Source organism: Acipenser ruthenus, chromosome 1, assembly GCF_902713425.1.
Source record: "Acipenser ruthenus chromosome 1, fAciRut3.2 maternal haplotype, whole genome shotgun sequence".
Classification (NCBI taxonomy): Eukaryota; Metazoa; Chordata; class Actinopteri; order Acipenseriformes; family Acipenseridae; genus Acipenser; species Acipenser ruthenus.
Genome location: NC_081189.1, coordinates 2633250 through 2650783, shown reverse-complemented (window position 1 = coordinate 2650783; position 17534 = coordinate 2633250). Strand labels below are relative to the sequence as shown.

General features: G+C 39.8%; 1 protein-coding gene across 2 annotated transcripts in view; it reads left to right on the top strand.

The window, feature by feature from the left end:
* Positions 1–15237, top strand: part of LOC117403606 (PHD finger protein 24) — a 44700-nt gene extending 29463 nt beyond the window's left edge. The window contains exons 4-9 of one of the 2 annotated variants that reach the window (XM_059028959.1): positions 1172–1250; positions 2845–3047; positions 3488–3654; positions 11603–11638; positions 14062–14142; positions 14477–15237. In XM_059028959.1, the coding sequence (XP_058884942.1) occupies positions 1172–1250; positions 2845–3047; positions 3488–3654; positions 11603–11638; positions 14062–14142; positions 14477–14573 (663 nt within the window). In that variant the 3' untranslated portion in view covers positions 14574–15237. The remainder of the gene's footprint in view (positions 1–1171; positions 1251–2844; positions 3048–3487; positions 3655–11602; positions 11639–14061; positions 14143–14476) is intronic. The other variant, XM_059029011.1, reaches the window with a different exon arrangement.
* The last annotated feature ends 2297 nt before the right edge of the window (positions 15238–17534 follow it).

The window sequence follows — 17534 nt, the reverse complement described above, 5'->3', positions numbered from 1 at the left end:
CTTGTATCAGCCCAAATCTCCCTGGCTTTCTGCTAAAAAATAACATTAATGGCTGAGGGGAAATGCAGATTGAAGTGTTCCTGAGTTACCTTAAAGAAGGTTAATCTTGCAGTTCCGCTACACGTGAAGCTTAAAAGAAATTCATCTCAAAAGCTATTAGTGAATAACTGTGTATGGAAAATCCATGCTAAATCTGAACAGAAGCTGAAAAGCTGAAAATGATGCTGCACAACAGAGTTGACCATCGTTAGTAATTCCTCATTTTACAAAATGATAACTCACCAGTGATTGTTGTCATTAATGTCATGAGTAATTGCACTTTATTTACACATTTTTGTGCAGTTACAATGTTATGACTATTATTATTTATTTCTTAGCAGATGCCCTTATCCGAGGGCGACTTACAATTGTTACAAGATATCACATTATTTTCACATACAATTACCCATTTATACAGTTGGGTTTTTACTCGAGCAATCTAGGTAAAGTGCGTTGCTCAAGGGTACAACAGCAGTGTCCTCCACCTGGGATTGAACACACGACCCTCCGGTCAAGAGTCCAGAGCCCTAACCACTACGCCACACTGCTGACTATACAGTGTAACCACACATGCACTCACTGTGTATTGACAGTGTAGTTAGAGACACGGCTGGTTTCACAAACCCTGGTTAACACCAGTCTTGGACGACCATACTTAAAGTAACATTAGGTAGCCCAAGACTTGTGCTAATCAGAGTCTGTGAAACCAGCCCTCAATGTTAATGGTCTCCAAATTAAAATCCTAAAATGAGTTTCAATTTCAGAATAAACGCAGTGCTGCTGTTGTTATGGTGATAAGTGGAACAGGCTCCACAGATTGGTTTGGTGATCTGAGCATTCTGTAATTATTTTGCTAAGGTAGAATGTCTTTGTTATTCAGAACATTTCCACTTCTAAGTTTTTGTTATAATTATCAGGTACTTCCTGGCAGTATTGACATTTCCATATAGAAAAGGAGAGAAGCGCACACTCAGTTGCGCTCCAGAAATGTATATCTTTAATTGATAAAAACATATCAGCAACGTCTTGCCACAAGCAGTTTCACTCGTTTTGCTGAAGTGGAATCATTTCCAAGCTCAGTAGGTTGTGTGCTCCTATCCAATTCCTCAAATGACTGAGTTTAATCCTGCAGGACAACATCAACCTGCTGCTGACAGAAGAGGAGGTGTACAGCCTCATGGAGACCTTCAAGCAGTGCAAAATAATCCCAGGTATGCTTTGTGAATTGGCAAGAGATACTGAGTATGGTCATGTATGTAAAAAAATAAGTATGTAGTAGTAGTTTTTTATTATTATTTTTTTTTATTTAGAGTGACCAATTATTATTTTTATTTATTTTTTTCCCCAATTTGAATTGTCCAGTTATGTTTTTTCTCCACACCGCAGCGAGTCCCCACACAGCACAGATGTTCTGAGGGTGTGTGAACATCCTCCGATCTCACAAGCCTAAAGTCAGAATCACTTTTAAGCCAAGCAATCCAGAGCAGAGGTGTGCAGGCTACCGATCCCGGAGAACAGAGATCAGCCCTGCCTCTTATCCACTCTGAATGTGCTCTGTGCCTGGCCAGTAGGGTTCGCTGTTGCGCGATGATGAGAATGAGTCCTTGCCGGTTTCTCATCCCTCACCCCGGGAGTGTCAGAGTCAATGTGATGCCCCCTTCGGAGTCCCCACCAAAGTTCGGCCTCCTTGCAAAGCCCGAACATGAACTGGCGCCAGCATTTAATAAACAGAACAGAAAATAAAAGGTTTTAAACACAGAAACACGGGACATGGCACTACATGCCAAAATAAAAAGACAAACAAAACGGACTACACAGACAAAACACGGTGAGCAGATTTACCTATTATTATTATTATTATTATTATTATTATTATTATTATTATTATTATTATCTTTACCTCCGTCTCCAATCCCGTTCTCCACTCACCGAACACCCAACCCTGAGTGAATGCTACGTGTCTCTATATAAACTGTTGTGCTGGGATTCAATTACTAATTCATTATTCACTTGAATCCCAGCACGTGAATTAATTCTGTGCAACCCCGTGCTCACATATTACATTTAACCAGCACGTGAAGTGATTTGTGCCCTCCTCGTGCCTAAATACAAATCTACACATTTTAAATACACGTGAAACACAGACCCGTTTATATCCCATGTACCAATGACTATACACCAACATTAACACACGCATGCAACATACAACATATAATATGCACACAGGGGCGGGGCACATTGCCACAACCTCCAATGTTTTGATTCAAACACAGGCTCCCTTGAGAAAGATATGTACAACATATCGAAACGTTGGGCAGCTGGCTCTTTGAGCTAAAATATATATATATATATATATATATATATATATATATATATATATATATATATATATATATATATATATATATATATATCCCTGTTCCTTGTGTTGCAGCAGCCTACATTTTCATCCAAATGACACCCACTCTAGCATGTTGTCCTATTGAAGTCGTCTGTTGAAATATAAGTAGAGAATGGTTAAGTAAGTTTGCAGAATTATGTCAGAAATGCCTTGATACCGTCACTTGTCTTTATCAGTTATCTGACTGCCATTTTTGCTACCCGATTTGAAACACCCATTTCTAAAGTTGCCTCCCCACTGGAATATGTAGTCATGAAGGAGAAAGGGATCTTCTCGGACTGCATAACAGATGGGTGCTACGAGCAGTGAAAGCTGTCTGTCAGTCTGCATGACGAAAGCTTCTGAACGTCCGGGAAGCCAAGATCGTGCCATGTCAGTAACGGTGTGTGTCTGTGATGTTCCAGAGTCCAGCCTGGGGTCTGATGACTTCCTCAGCTACAAGCACTTTGTGTCGAGGCAGCTGTTCGACGAGCAGATGACTGAAGAGATGGAGGAGCTGGAACTGGGGCAGTTCTCTGCCCTGGACTCTGAGAAGAGGGGGCAGATCGAGTGGGCGGACTTCCTGTACCATGAGTCCATCAGGGTGCTGGAGAAGTTCCGCAGCCAGGTAAACCACAGTCAGGTGCTCTCTGTTTGCATCCACCAATAGATCTACAACTGAGCAGCACTGCTTTTAAACAGTGCGCGCCAATTATCACCATGAACCTTTCGATTTCACTTCCCTTTTCAGGGTTTTGCCACAGTTACGCAGTTTAACCATAAATCACACTGTTTGCTAAGTTAAATTGCACATCATCAAGACACAAGGGTGATATTTTCAAGTAATTTATTACAGTTTTTAATGTTTTGAATCAAACAATTAAATAATATAATTCAAGGTCTGAAGTTGTTTGTCTCAAGTTGTCTGTTTTTCGTTGTGTAACGTTAAAGAGGTATTTTCTTCTTTCATGAAATGAAAGGCTGGAGTAAACACATTTAAAGCCAGTGGTGCAGTGGTTGATAAAGAGATCCAGTTTGTGAACGGCTCCATCTCTTGTTCTTGCGCAGAACTCTCTGGTGCGTTTGCTGACTGCGAAGGAGAGGGAGCGAGCGAGGGCCTCCTTCACTGCCCTCGACCAGGACAAGGACGGCCTCATCACAGGGGGCGAGTCAAAGAAAGCACAGCACACCTGGTTCCGCAAGCACACCAAGGAGTCCCAGTCCTGCAATGTGAGGTAACTGAGCAGCTTCAACTGAATGTCACTGTCATCATACAAACGACTTGGAGTCCAGCTTTTCAGGGTGAAGCCAGCCAAGCACCCCTTAGAAAAGTTTACCCTGGTAAATTTGTATTGTATTTTTACAGTTTTCCCATGCTTTCCCCACTGTTTATCAGGGTCTGCTATGTAATATGCTTTACTGTACCTCTCTGGACTTTAAACACTATGTAACACAATTTTTGTTCCTGGGTAGTAAGTGTTATTTCCTAATTGCTTATGCCTCAAAAGTATAGAAAATGGCTATTATTCACCACAAACTTTGCTTTTGTGACCAGGACAGTGATATTTTGAAATTTACCTATTTCCAATGAGAAAACAGTCGAATTTGTGTCTTTTCGTTCACATAAAGTCAGAAAAAAACAACATATGAATCCAAATTAACATGTATTTATACTAAAGTAATACAAAAATGACTACAAAAGATTTAGAAGTGAGTAGTCTTTTTGGTTGGGGTAGTATGGGTTTCTCTCCTCAGCTCCACCTCTGAAATTGTCATCTGGATCTACAACGTCTTCCTCGCTCTCTGACTTGCTGCTCTCTTCTAAAGACGGCTGCTCTCTCTCCGGAGGAGTGGGTACGAGGAGCTCATGGCAGTGTGGCACCGGGGCGATGGATGAAGGAAGGTCCGGATACGTGATAGCAGGTGCATTCTTGCCAGTCTGACGTTTGGAAGGGTCCACCATGCAGAAGTAGCAGTTGCTTGAGTGGTCAGTGGGTTCCCGCCAAATTCTTGGGATAGCGAACTTCATGGCTCTCTTTTCCCCTCTGTACCATCCTACAAAAATACATTTATTACACCCATGACTAATGTGTAAGAGATTCTCGCAACAATTGTAAAACATTTTAAAATTAAAAACTTTTACAATTTTAAAAATTAACAAATTTTATAACATAAAATTCCGAGCAACAATTGTCCATCTTACCTTCCAGAGTTTTTTTGCAGTGCTCGCAGGTGAAATGAGGTGCCCAGGGTTTGTCTTGATCCCTGACAGGCATGCCAAAATATGCCTTGTAGGCCTCACACATCTTAGCAGATGCTTCCACGGAGTACTTTTTCGCTCTTGTCTTGATATATTGGCCGCAGACATAGCAAAATGCGTCTGCCGGATGCTTGCAGCCTCTTGATGCCATCTCAGAAAAATGCAGATATGTATCCACTTAGGCAGCTGGAACTAAACTGAACTGGTGGGCTTAAGGCCCCTGTATTTATACTACTATTTATATTACTGGAAAGTTCTAGAAAGTTCTAGAAGTTACTCCAAGTTTACTCAGCACTGAATCTATCTGGAATGTTCTGGAAAATAGGTAAATTTCAAAATATCACTGTCCTGGTCACAAAAGCAAAGTTTGTGGTGAATAATAGCCATTTTCTATACTTTTGAGGCATAAGCAATTAGGAAATAACACTTACTACCCAGGAACAAAAAAAAAAAAAAAAATTTGTTACACGGTGTTACCTATGCTTTGCCATGCTTTCACTGTGCTTTATTTCACTTTGCTATGCTTTTATAAGAGACGTACTGTGCACAGTTCTGTAAGTGAATTGAGGTCTGGAAATCTGAGAAGCCATGTTGGTCTGCTGTGCTCCTCTATCCAGTCTAACACTGGACTGAGTGGCTTTATTGTCTTGTAGGAGTAACCTTCAGTTTCAATTGCTATGATATTAATAGTAATCATGTACATTTTCATAGTATCTGGTTTCTGTTAGCTGTATTGTTTTGCATGCCCTCTAACTATTCCAGCAGAACAATCTTCTGTTTTCAGTTGAGTTATAAACTGCGAGTCTTGAATGCTTGCTGCCAACATTTTTGCTGACCTTCAGTGCGCTCCATCCCCCGTCCCCCAGTTCTGTTGTATTGCCCTTTAACTCGTTTTACTCAGGCACTGTGAGAGAGCCCTGCATCATTGGAAATAGGAGATTCAGACCTTCAAAACAAGGTCCTACTTGTGTATTTCTGGTAGATAACCATATTAGGAGATAGCCTTGAACGCGAGTGTTTTGGAATGTTACTGCTGGGCTGAAGACAGACCTACCTCGGTTCAGTAAACAAACATTTTCACACAACATCATTAGAAAAATAAGAGAAATGATGACATTGAAGGCACAAGGACCTATTTTCAGATAAATAATTTTTTTTTTTTTCATGTTTGAGGATCAGATGCACAAGACAAAAGCTGTTTAGGGTTATGTTGCCCTGGTCACCACCTTGCTGGCCATTCAAGCCACAGTGAACAACCTCATCTTGTGCCACATGATCAGGGTGCCTGGGACGAATAATTTGAATTTTTTCTTTTCTTTTTTTGGTTGCTTTTGGTCCCTTTTGTACAAATGGCCATAATTCCTTTATTTTTTATCCAATTTCAATTTTTTTCGTATGTTCCCTACATGTTGAAGTTTCATTGTGCACGACCATGCTAAAACACATTTTACAAACAATAAATAATGTTTGTTTTTTTTATCTGTATCGAACGAGGTGAGTTTCAGACTGTTTCACTTTTTTATGGAAGCCTAGTGTGTGCACATTAAATTCATGTATGACATGTACCTGTAACCTTTATGGTTAATGAGTTAAAACCACAAATCTAACAACAGTTAAAAAAAAAAACATGTGAAAATAGCTCTGACCCTAATGGGTTAATGGGCTTTAAAAACACAGGGCCCAATTCAGAGCAGAAAGAGACAAACATAATGTAGCCTGCAGCTTAGGATGCATTTCACTAGTTGAAAGCTTAGACAACACACTTACTGACTGCAGTAAGCTTCCCCCCTTGAGTATTTTAATTGAATACATGACTCTCTTAAATAATCCACCAGGAAAAAAAAGGGAGACCTCAGAGTTCTTTCAACAATTTGCCTCAGCGCTATTTACTCCTAATAGCCCTTAGAAAAAGCTTAAGACTAATTACAGTACAAGCACCTGAATGAAACATCTTGGGTTGTTTTTTTTCTGGACTGGTAAGTTTTTTAGGTGTGTTTATGAAAATAATGTGCTACTGACGATTTGGAGTAACTAGCATTACATTTCAGACTGCCCAGGTTCTATTTACACGTTTCTGTATTTAATGTATTTGTTGCTGTTGTCAAATTAACACATACAGTACATACATAAAGATATAAAACCCAAAATGGGGAGGCAGGAAAAAGGTGTCCCCTTAAACTCCCAGCAGCAGCATAATTATGCTTTCAAGCTGGCTTGGGAAGCCTATTGTTATTGCAAAGATTTATTTATTTATTTATTTATTTATTTATTTATTTATTATTGTCGTTTTTCCGCCCAAAACTTTAAACTGCTCCTGTTCGCACGCGGTGTAACCAATCAACATGAAACTCGGCAGGTATCATCCCGTGTAGATTACAGTTCAGATGCAAAAAGAATTGCATTCCTGTGTCAACCAAGATGGCGGCCTGATGCATTTTTTGGAAAAACCTTTCAAAATCTTCTTCTTGGGAAGCGATGAACCGATTGATCTGAAAATTGATCACACGTCATTAGCAACCAAACCTGCTTCAAGTTGGCAAAGCAGAAGTTGCTGCAATAATTTTTACTGTCAAAAAGTGCAGATATCTGAGATTTTAGAAGAGAAGAAAGAGGCAAAGTCATCAGAGGAGATGGAGGAGGGAGGAAGAGGGGGAGGGTTTAGGAGGGAGGAGAAAGTAGAGAATAGTTTACGTGGGTTGTTAGTGGAGGCTTGGATTATAGATTGGAATTAAGAACATTTAGCAGAGGAGAGACTAGAGGAGAAGGAGGAGAGGAGAGAGCGGTAGAGGTCTAGGGCAGCAGGGAGTTTGGTTCTCTTCCATTTCTTTTCAGCAGAGCGCAGTTTGGTTCTTGCCGAGTGGAGCATAGAGGAGAGCCAGGGTTGGGGAGGGGAGGGGCGAGCAGGTTGGGAGGTGAGGGGACAGAGGGAGTCGAGAGAAGAGAAGAGGGTGGAGGTAGCAGAGTCTACAGAGAGTTGGGAGAAGGAGTCAATAGGAGGGAGGTGAGAGAGAGCAGTGGAGGCAAGGACAGAGGGGGAGAGAGAGTGGAGGTTATGGCGGGAGGTGACAGTGGGGGTAGGTGGAGTAGGGAGAGAGGGGAGAGATGAAATAGTGATCAGAGAGGTCCATAGGAGTGACAGAGAGGGTGTAGGGGCAGCAGGCCCTGGAGAAGGAGAGGTCCAGTTGACGACCAGCTTTGTGGGTAGGAGGGGGATGGAGAGAGAGAGAAGTTGAAGGAGTGAAGGAGAGGAAGGAATCCAGCAGAGTGGGTGGCGTTGGAGAGATGGATATTGATATCACCTAACAGGACAGTTGGGGTAGACAGAGAGGGGAGAGAGGAGAGGAGATAGTCGAGTTCATCGAGAAAGTGTATGAGAGGTCCAGGGGGATGGTACAGTACAATTAGCAGGAGTTGACAGGGAGAGGTTAGTTGGACAGCGTGAAATTCAGAGGTGTTAACAGAGAGTGAGAAGAGGTCAGAAAAGAGTAAGGAGGGAGAGAGGAGAAGACCAGTCCCACCTCCCCATCCAGTGAGACGTAAGAGAGGACAGGGCAGCAGGAGTTAGTGTTATCAGGAGAGATCCAGGTTTCAGTGAGAGCAAGGAAATCAAGAGAGAGGTGGGAGGCAAAGGCAGAGATGAAATCAGCTTTGTTAGCAGAAAAGTGACAGTTCCAGATGGCACCAGAGAGAGTGTGGGAAGGGAGAGAGTGAGAGGGGGGAGAGGCAGAGGGATGAGTTTAGAGGGGTTAGGGGAGCAGCGGCAGAGAGAGGACAGAGGACAGGAGTGAGAGGATAGAATAACAGGGATGTGAGAGACAGTCATAGCAGGACAGGTGGGACAGATAGGTACAGTTGTAGTGGGAGCAGGAGCGGTGGGGGGAGGGTACAGACCTGTCTAGTAGTTGGCGTCTTGCAGAGCGCTGCTTATTTTGGATTTTTTCCAACAGCCTCTCCTCGCAGGACTCCCACAGCTAGACTCCCGGCTCTTTGGTAGAGAGGCTCCTCGGTTCACTTCGTGCTGGCGCACAAATAGGCTATATTATACTAAACATTTAAGACAATACTTAAGCAATACAATAGTTTCAATGCACTTCAATGGAATCACACAATTACAAAACGCTGTCTGGAAACCAGTCAAATTGCAAATCAACCTCTATTCAAGTTAACCACTCACCTGGTACTAATCACAAACAGTAGATCACCTAATTAAAACACCACCTTTATAATGTTACTTAAATACAGCTAATGTTAAGAGTTAGAATGAGGCCTCTAGTAGCCACTGGGAGAGATTTGGAAAAGGTCCTCGCTCAGCTGTTAAATGCATTTTCTCCACTAGCCAACAGAGAAAAGAAAACAGCAGTCCATCATAGTTTATTCTAATATACTTCACTTTTACACACTGCCAGCGTATGTCTAAAAATACACTGTACACAACATTGATATAGCATTTCGATTTCAAGACAACATCACAAACATACTTTGCATACAATATTTTCTAAACAAAGTTCTTACGGCAGGAGAAAAGCCGACACAAATCAAGCACGTCCTATATAGACTTAATTCACTAAACTTAAATAAATGACCAACAAAATAATGATATACCGTACAGGCAAAAAGAAAGTGAAAGAGTTTACCAGTGCTGGGGAAAATAAACAAACAGGGCTGAAATAATATAAATTCAGCTTCCAACAAACACTAACACCGAAAAAAACAACCCTAACAACTACATTTGTTCACAGAGAAAGGAAGTGGTATCATAATATGAAACTTTTTCAAAATATATCTCACTTTACAGACACTCCCGGTGTAACAATACAATAGGCATATGGGTGCGCAATATCTTTTGTATATAATTGTAGTCTATCTGGTACACGCTGAAAGGTGTTTCCAATTAGTAGAAATGCAGATGAAAACTACAACTCCCATCATCCACGCATGTCAACAACATGCTGGCTTCATATTTAACTTTCTGTCAAGTTTTTTAATTTGTCTTACCGTTATGATGGATTTCTTTTATTTTTTTGGTCACTTTTAAAAATCTCCTTCAGATAATCGAATACGAAATCGAACGATGGAATTTCCATTATCCATCATGTCACTCATAATCGAGCACACAGTAGCAGTGCATCAGCAGGGGGCGGGAGGGTATGAGTTGCTCCTCCAATTAAAACCAGGGCTCAGACTACATCACCTGCCATTACTAGTACTGTGGTTATAGAGATAGGAGTTTATAAAGGAGGCTGGTCTCTGAATGAGAAAACTCTCTGGGCTCCTCCAATTAAAACCTGTGCTCAGGTCATGTGATCTGCTACTGCTAGTTCTGTGGATAATAGCAGATAGGAATTCATAACGGAGTCTTGCCTCCTCTGAGGAGACAGTACTGCTGTTAATATAGGAATGTTGAATCCAGGGTTTTGGTTAAAATGTCATTTCTTCTTGCATTCTAGACAATATTTGTGTTTTTTATTGAACATTATTATATTATAACGATACACAACTATATATATAAATATATATATATATATAAATATATATATATATATATATATATATATATATATATATATATATATATATATATAGTAACATGGCCGCTCTCCCTCACGTCCGTTTGCCCCTATAAAAACGTAGACCCAACACAAACTTGAGGATTTAGCGCTTTTACACACACTTTTAATAATACAAAAAATAAGCAATAATTAAATAAACACCTAGCACTAACTAAACATACAGGACCACACAGACTATAAACAGGCCAGCTAAGCTGTTTACCTGTTAACAAGCAAACCCGCTGTTTCACACACTGTAGCACGGTAAACCTTTCGCTTGACTGCTCGGCAGCAAGGTTTACCTTCCTGCTTCCTTCTACTCAGCGGTGCAGAACAGACTGGCTGTCTCTCTTCCAAACGCGGCACCTGGCTTTGATTAACAATAACTGCCAGGTGCAGGTGATCATTTAACAATTACCAATGAAATTAAACAATTAACACACGCATTTGCATGTGTGTTTGGCAGGAAGTATTTTAACCCTCACCCTGACTTGATACAAAAGATAGATAGATAGATAGATAGATAGATAGATAGATAGATAGATATTATTATTTTTCAAATGTTACCTCCCTTGCTTCCTCTGAGGAGCCTCCACTGGTATATAGAGTCTACGGTATGTGCTTACCTCGTCCTTACAGAAGCTTTTTCTATCTCACAGAATCTTTTGTCCAGGGTTTTTTTTATTGTTTTTTTTTAACATGCTCTTGGCAAGTGTACATGTTGTTGGAATCTATCTGTTTGAAAACTGCTGACAACTTCTCTTTGAAGTTCCAATCTGAGAAACTCCAGCACAAAGAATAAATACTAATAAATAAATATATATTGTTAGAAACATTTTGCAATATGAGGTGTTCTTTTGATTTCTTCTCTGAGGAACAGATTGCAGTCCTGCTTGTTTCTGCAGGGGCTGGCTATGCTGTACTATTTTGGAAACAAGCTGTCTATAGGAGGGAAGGAGTGTTTGATAAAAGTTTGGTGAAGGCTGAAGGCAGTCATCGTGTTCACCATGTAGAGTGTGTTTTGTTTATAAATGAAGCAGTCAAAGCTACAAAGACACATGGCACAGGGGTGATTGGCATTGATAATAATTGTAGAGCATCATCAATCTTTGCTTTATTGTGCTTGATCATACTTCTACGTGCTTTACCGAGACTTCCTATGCCTGACCAAGATATAAATTGAAGTTTCACTTTGCTATGCTTTTCCCATGGTACTGTATACTGCAGTATATGTTTATATGGAGTGCCAGTTAACTCCATGCAGTGCTGCGGGTGACTGAATTTTATACAGAAGGTGTGCTATTTTAAAATTAGGACCATTATCATTCACTCAGAACAGCTCACCTGTACCACACATTTGCCATTTCTCAACAGACTTGTTGGACTGTGTTCACCTGTGTTGAATTTCAGGTAAGCCATTTATCTGCTGAAAATCGCATGCAGTTACGCTGGTTTGAGGTTCAATTTCCCCCTGGTGACTCCCTGGGAAGATTCCTTGCAAAGCTGACAGGCACAGCTGTCCTTGTTTTCAAACTTCACCCTGGATGTATTCTTCATAAGCCTTGTTGCCTGAAACTAGAATGCACTTTATTTTGAAGTCCCCTTTTACCTGCTTTATTGCTTTGAATATCAGTGGCTGTACAAGTTTTAAATTTGATTTGAGTACTTATTCTTTCTATGTTATCCACATTGTTGAATAGGCTACCCACCAGACTTAGCAGTCCAGTTATCGTCTCCTGAACAATAAGGTACACATCTACACCAGTGAGGGCAGCTGCTCTCCTACTGTATGTGTCTTGTATCCCCTGAAATGACAGTGTCTTTGAGAAGCTCTGTCAGTGTGACAGGTCAGAGTTAAAATGAGTTCAGTAATATAATATGACAGCGGCACAGCTCAATGCAGCATTAACTCTTTCCTCCATTTTCATAGCGAGTTCTGTGTTTCTTGAAAATGTTTCCTGAAAAAATAAATTAAAGAAACATGTTTCCTTGTGAATCCTGGCTTCAGAAAGAATCAATGAACACCTGGACCAGGTAAAGGGAGGAGGATTTACCCAGCCCTGGTTGTATTTGAATAAGCTGGTCCTTACTGACTGACAGGTTCTGAGGTTATTATAGGTCTTGTTTCTTCAACTGAAGCTTTCTTAAACATCCAGCTGCGTGCTAGAACAAAAAGATTGAACATTTTAAATGTCTTTGCAAGAAGGTACTTTTAAATGCATGTGCATCATAGGAAATTAATGAGAGTTGGCATGTCCCGTGTCCCCCCCCCCCCCCCCCCCCCAAGTAAAGGGACTGCTGGGAAATTAGCAGACATTCTTAACCCATTGTCCTTTGCTAATGCCTCTAAATTATAATTATTTCAAGTTACAGTGCAAATGTTTAGCTCCAATTAAGTGTTATCAACAATCTGTACAAATCCCCAGCCGTTTCATTGCTGTGTAGTAGGAAGCAAGAAGCATTGCTGTCATGATTTCATCATAAAACCATTGTATCATCTCTTTCTGTCTGGGGTTTCAGTATTTATTACACTATCTGGGCCCTAGCTACAGTATGCATTTCAGTATACATAAACATGCACAGAATAACAGGTTGGGTTGCAATATAAACTGCTGGTTGAATTGGCCAAATAAGAGAGCGGCACCACATATTTAAACTAAATTTCCCTGGTTGCTGGTTTGGGTCTTACATTTTACTTTTGCAGGTATATATCTTTCAGACAAAAATGTCTAAAGACAAAGCTGGTCACTTAATATGAATAAATTCCCGAAAATGATGAATGTGTTTTGTTTTGAAGAATGTAGCCCTGTACACATTTAGCTACCAGTACCCAGCCTTACCGTATATTAACAGTGACAGCAAATTTACCACCCCAAAACGTGCAGTTAACTGGTGATGTCTTGCCACTACAGTTTCACAAACAACATTGTGAGTGCAATGTGAAATACCCAACACACTGAAATGCAGTTTAAACCAAGTATAAACCAAGTATAGGCTAAAATAGGCAGCAGTGTGGAGTAGTGGTTAGGGCTCTGGACTCTTGACCAGAGGGTCGTGGGTTCAATCCCAGGTGGGGAACACTGCTGCTGTACCCTTGAGCAAGGTATTTTGCCTAGATTGCTCCAGTAAAAACCCAACTGTATAAATGGGTAATTGTATGTAAAATTAATGTGTAAAAAAATAATGTGATATCTTGTAACAATTGTAAGTCGCCCTGGATAAGGGCGTCTGCTAAGAAATAAATAATAATAATAATAATAATAATAATAATAATAATAACCAAGTCTGAAGTTGTTTGTTTCAGTTTCCTACACTACAGAGAGAAAATCTCCTAGTCTACAAATGTATCATGTGAAGAGTTGTGTGCAACTATTCAGAAACAATCACAGGAAAGTAGAAGGCTTTACGAGTGGGCATCGTGGGTACCAATGCCAATGACTGATTCCTCAACACAGTGGCTGCATCTGAACTACTGTACATGCCCATCAAGAGCGTATGCCTCCCACATGTTTCTGAAATGGCTATGTTTGCACAATTTAGAACTACTCAAAGAAACTGTACAGTGGCAACATAGTGTCATTAACAGTGCTACAGTGACCCCAGAACACTGGACAAGACACAGGCAGTGCACTGGGAGCAACACCTTTTGGTCTTCAATAGCAGATCACTCCCATTATTCGATAATGTTGCTTTACAGATGGTTACTTTTGATACAAATGATCAAACTGAGTAACAAAAAAATGAAAGTGCTTACAAGCAGGTGTCATCCATGCCAATGTGTTGTGATGTGAGTGGAGCTCAGTCTTGTGAAACCCTTCATCTCTCATTCACAGCATCAGCCATGTGGGTCCGATATCTGAGAGCAGCCCGGCAAGCTCTGGCAGCGGGAAGAGCCGAGATCAGGATGAAAACAGGTAGGTGCTGTTTGTGGGATGGAAAGGAGGCCTTGCAAAACTATACTGCAGTATTAATTCAGTACAGTATTACACAAAACTGCAGTGCAATGCTATAGAATGCACTATGTGGAGGGAGCAATTTCATTGGCTAATCATACCAGCACGGATTGGAACTTTTAGAACCATGTATTCCATATTTTACCCCATTTCTGCCGTTCTGACTGCACTTACAGAAATATGACATGTGTGCATTTGAGAGATAATATGCAACATAATTTGTATTGATTTGTCACATGGGGAAGCTGTTGCCTGTTTCTGTCAGGGAAGTTAATATGTTTGTTGTGCTCCACAGACAAGTGGACTGGCTGGAGTTTCTGAAGGAAAATGCCATCTACATCTTGGCAGCTCGTCCAAACAGCGGGGCTGTGCACCTGCGGCCGCCACTGTAACCCAGAGGAGGCTGCTCAAGACCTGAGGAAGAGATAACTCCACATGCTCCAGCACAGGAAAATGCAAGGAACACAAACAAACAAGCGAAGAAAAAAGGCACAACTTACACAGGCATTTCTGTTCACTGCAAGGAGGCTGCAACCTGCATATTAATTTGAGATTCAAGTTAAATATTGACTGATTGCTTTAATGAGTGTGCTGGCCGGGGCCAGCACAGGTACAAAAGCTAACGGAAACATTACTGTATGTATCTTTTATTTATGTGTTCATTTATTTATTCTGACATGGGTCGATTTGTCTGTGCCACCCAAGTCTAGCACAGTTGTATCTCATTAGCACAGACGCTAAATCCAAGAGAAACAGAACATCCATTAGAACCCATTTTATATGAAAAACTGGTAAATTGTCATGTAAATGCCTGTTTGATTTGATACTGTTGAAGGTTGGGAGAAAACGATTGCTGTAGTGATTCAGATAAAGGGGGTTTACTGTAGACGTGAGTGAAGACACATATAAAATAACATTAACCTTCACACTGCTTGTGTCATATATACATATTTATATATACATGTATATCTTTCTCAGAACCTCGCTGTTTGTGAAAAAATGAAATGTGACTGCTTATGAAACCCAATTTAAAACAGACCCCTGTAGAATATATATATATATATATATATATATATATATATATATATATATATATATATATTTATATATATATATATATATATGTGACAACGTAGTCTCTGTTTAGTCATCAACAATGTTGAGTCTAAGACCAATCATAGTCCACTTATTTGTTGTTCACAGACACTGGGTGGGTAGCACACTCAGGGTAGCTCAATTATATCCTTAAAATCATTTTAGACTTGATGTTGAAAAAGTAAAAAGCAAGCGGCAAAAAAATGGCCATCTAAAAAACTATTCCTTATTGTTGAAAAGCACGAAACACACAACGCGTTTCGACAATACATGTCTTCATCAGGTGTTGAGAATTAAGAATAACATGAGGTGAATCCAATATATAAGTCAGTAAATGAAGCCATTCAGATTGAATAGGTAATTGAATCATTAATGAAAAGCACACAATTCAAGTTAATTGGTTCTGACATATACTTCAATGAATATGATAGATGTAAATATCAAGATTCATTCAATAGGAGTGCAACTACATAAAGGTGAAGGAACACATACATTCGTGACAGATCATCAATACATACTCAAAGGTGACTCAGAATATATATCTACATTTAAACCTGTATTACATATAGTCTATATCTCAAATTCAATACATATGAAACATCAATTACAGTGGATTAGCATAGATTGTTACAGTAATAATGCATTGGTTATACATGCTTTAGAAACTCTCATTTTTTCAAATAGTATATTGTGATTTACAGAAAATAATTAAGTGTCTCGTTTAGACCATAAGGTTCCATGGATTTAAGTGTATAAATCTAATAAGCTTCTCTTTGTAACAATTTATTAACGATATTGCCACCTCTCTCCGAAAGGCATACTTTTTCAATTCCAATCAATCTAAGGCTAGAAACAGAGCCATGATTACATTTAATATAATGTCTCGCAATCGCATAGTCCATGTTGGAGTTATGTATAGCTGCCTTATACGTATTTGTAATTGTCTTTTAGTTTGTCCAACATAGACTAGGGCACTCTCACATTTCAGTGAATTTTTGGTAGAGTATAAAACACTGGAGTGATAGGGTATTCCAATTTAAAAATTCCCATTGGGTCTGAGTAATCACATTACTTTCTATCACTATATTTAACAGACAATCTCTATTTTCTCTGAATTCAATTAGTGGATCATTGCTGAGTGCTCTATAAAACTCAACGTTATTTAGCTGTCTTAGAGTTTCAGCAATATAATCATCACTATTCTGGATTATAATCGAACCCCCTTTATCGGCAGGTTGAATTACATGGTGCTCACAAAGAATGCATTGTAGCAGACACCTGAGAACAGATACATTGGGCAGTGGTAACAGGGCTTAAAAGTGCTGGGAGTGACTGTGTTTTAAAGGGCAACCCTTTTTATTATGTGATGGTTTTCTTAGAGGGACCCAGCTGTAGTTTAACTAGATGGGTTTTTTTTATGAGTTTGATGATCATCAAAGTTGATGGATTCAAAGCCCAGGTCACAAAGATCCATCTATAAACAAGAGTTATGTAACTGCAAAGTTATGTAACTGTAAATTATGCCATTTGTTGTTTTTAGACCCAGGCATACAGATCAGTCCTTGAAGTGAAGAATATAATAATACATTGATGTGATGATACATACATGTATGATTGCTGAATCAATAAGTTACATGTACAGCAGATTATAAATGTTTAACCTCTGCTAAAGGAACACATTCTGCAGAACAGAACATGTCCAATCTACACTCTACGTCTCAAGATCACAGCTGATTCTTCAATCAACCCCTTTCCCACGCTCCTAAACGCTTTGACTGCTGCACTCCACCGAACCCTTAAAGCAACAAGAAGCAGCCCTGTGACACCATGTATAAAAATATTCATGTTGCTGCAAAATAACTCTGTATGTAAAGAAAGCATTTACAAAGCCAATAAAGACGATGTGAATTACATAACTGCAAACTGTCTACAGCTTGCCTTTGGGTTTTAGATTGAGGGTCAAAATACCCTTATTAAAGATACCCATAGTAAAAGCACAGCAAAGTGTAATAAAGGACAGTAAAGGCACAGTAAAATGTTGGTAAGCCCAGAGAGGTATGGTAATCCATGGTATAACCATAGGAAAAGCACTGGGAAACTGCAAAAATACTGTACAAAACTGCACAAAGAGCCCAGTTTTAATGATTATAAAAACAATTGCACACAGTAGATTGTCTGCAACAATGCAAATCAGTGATAAGCAATGGTGTTATTATATTATTATATAACCTACCTTCTACTGGCTTGATGGAACAGTA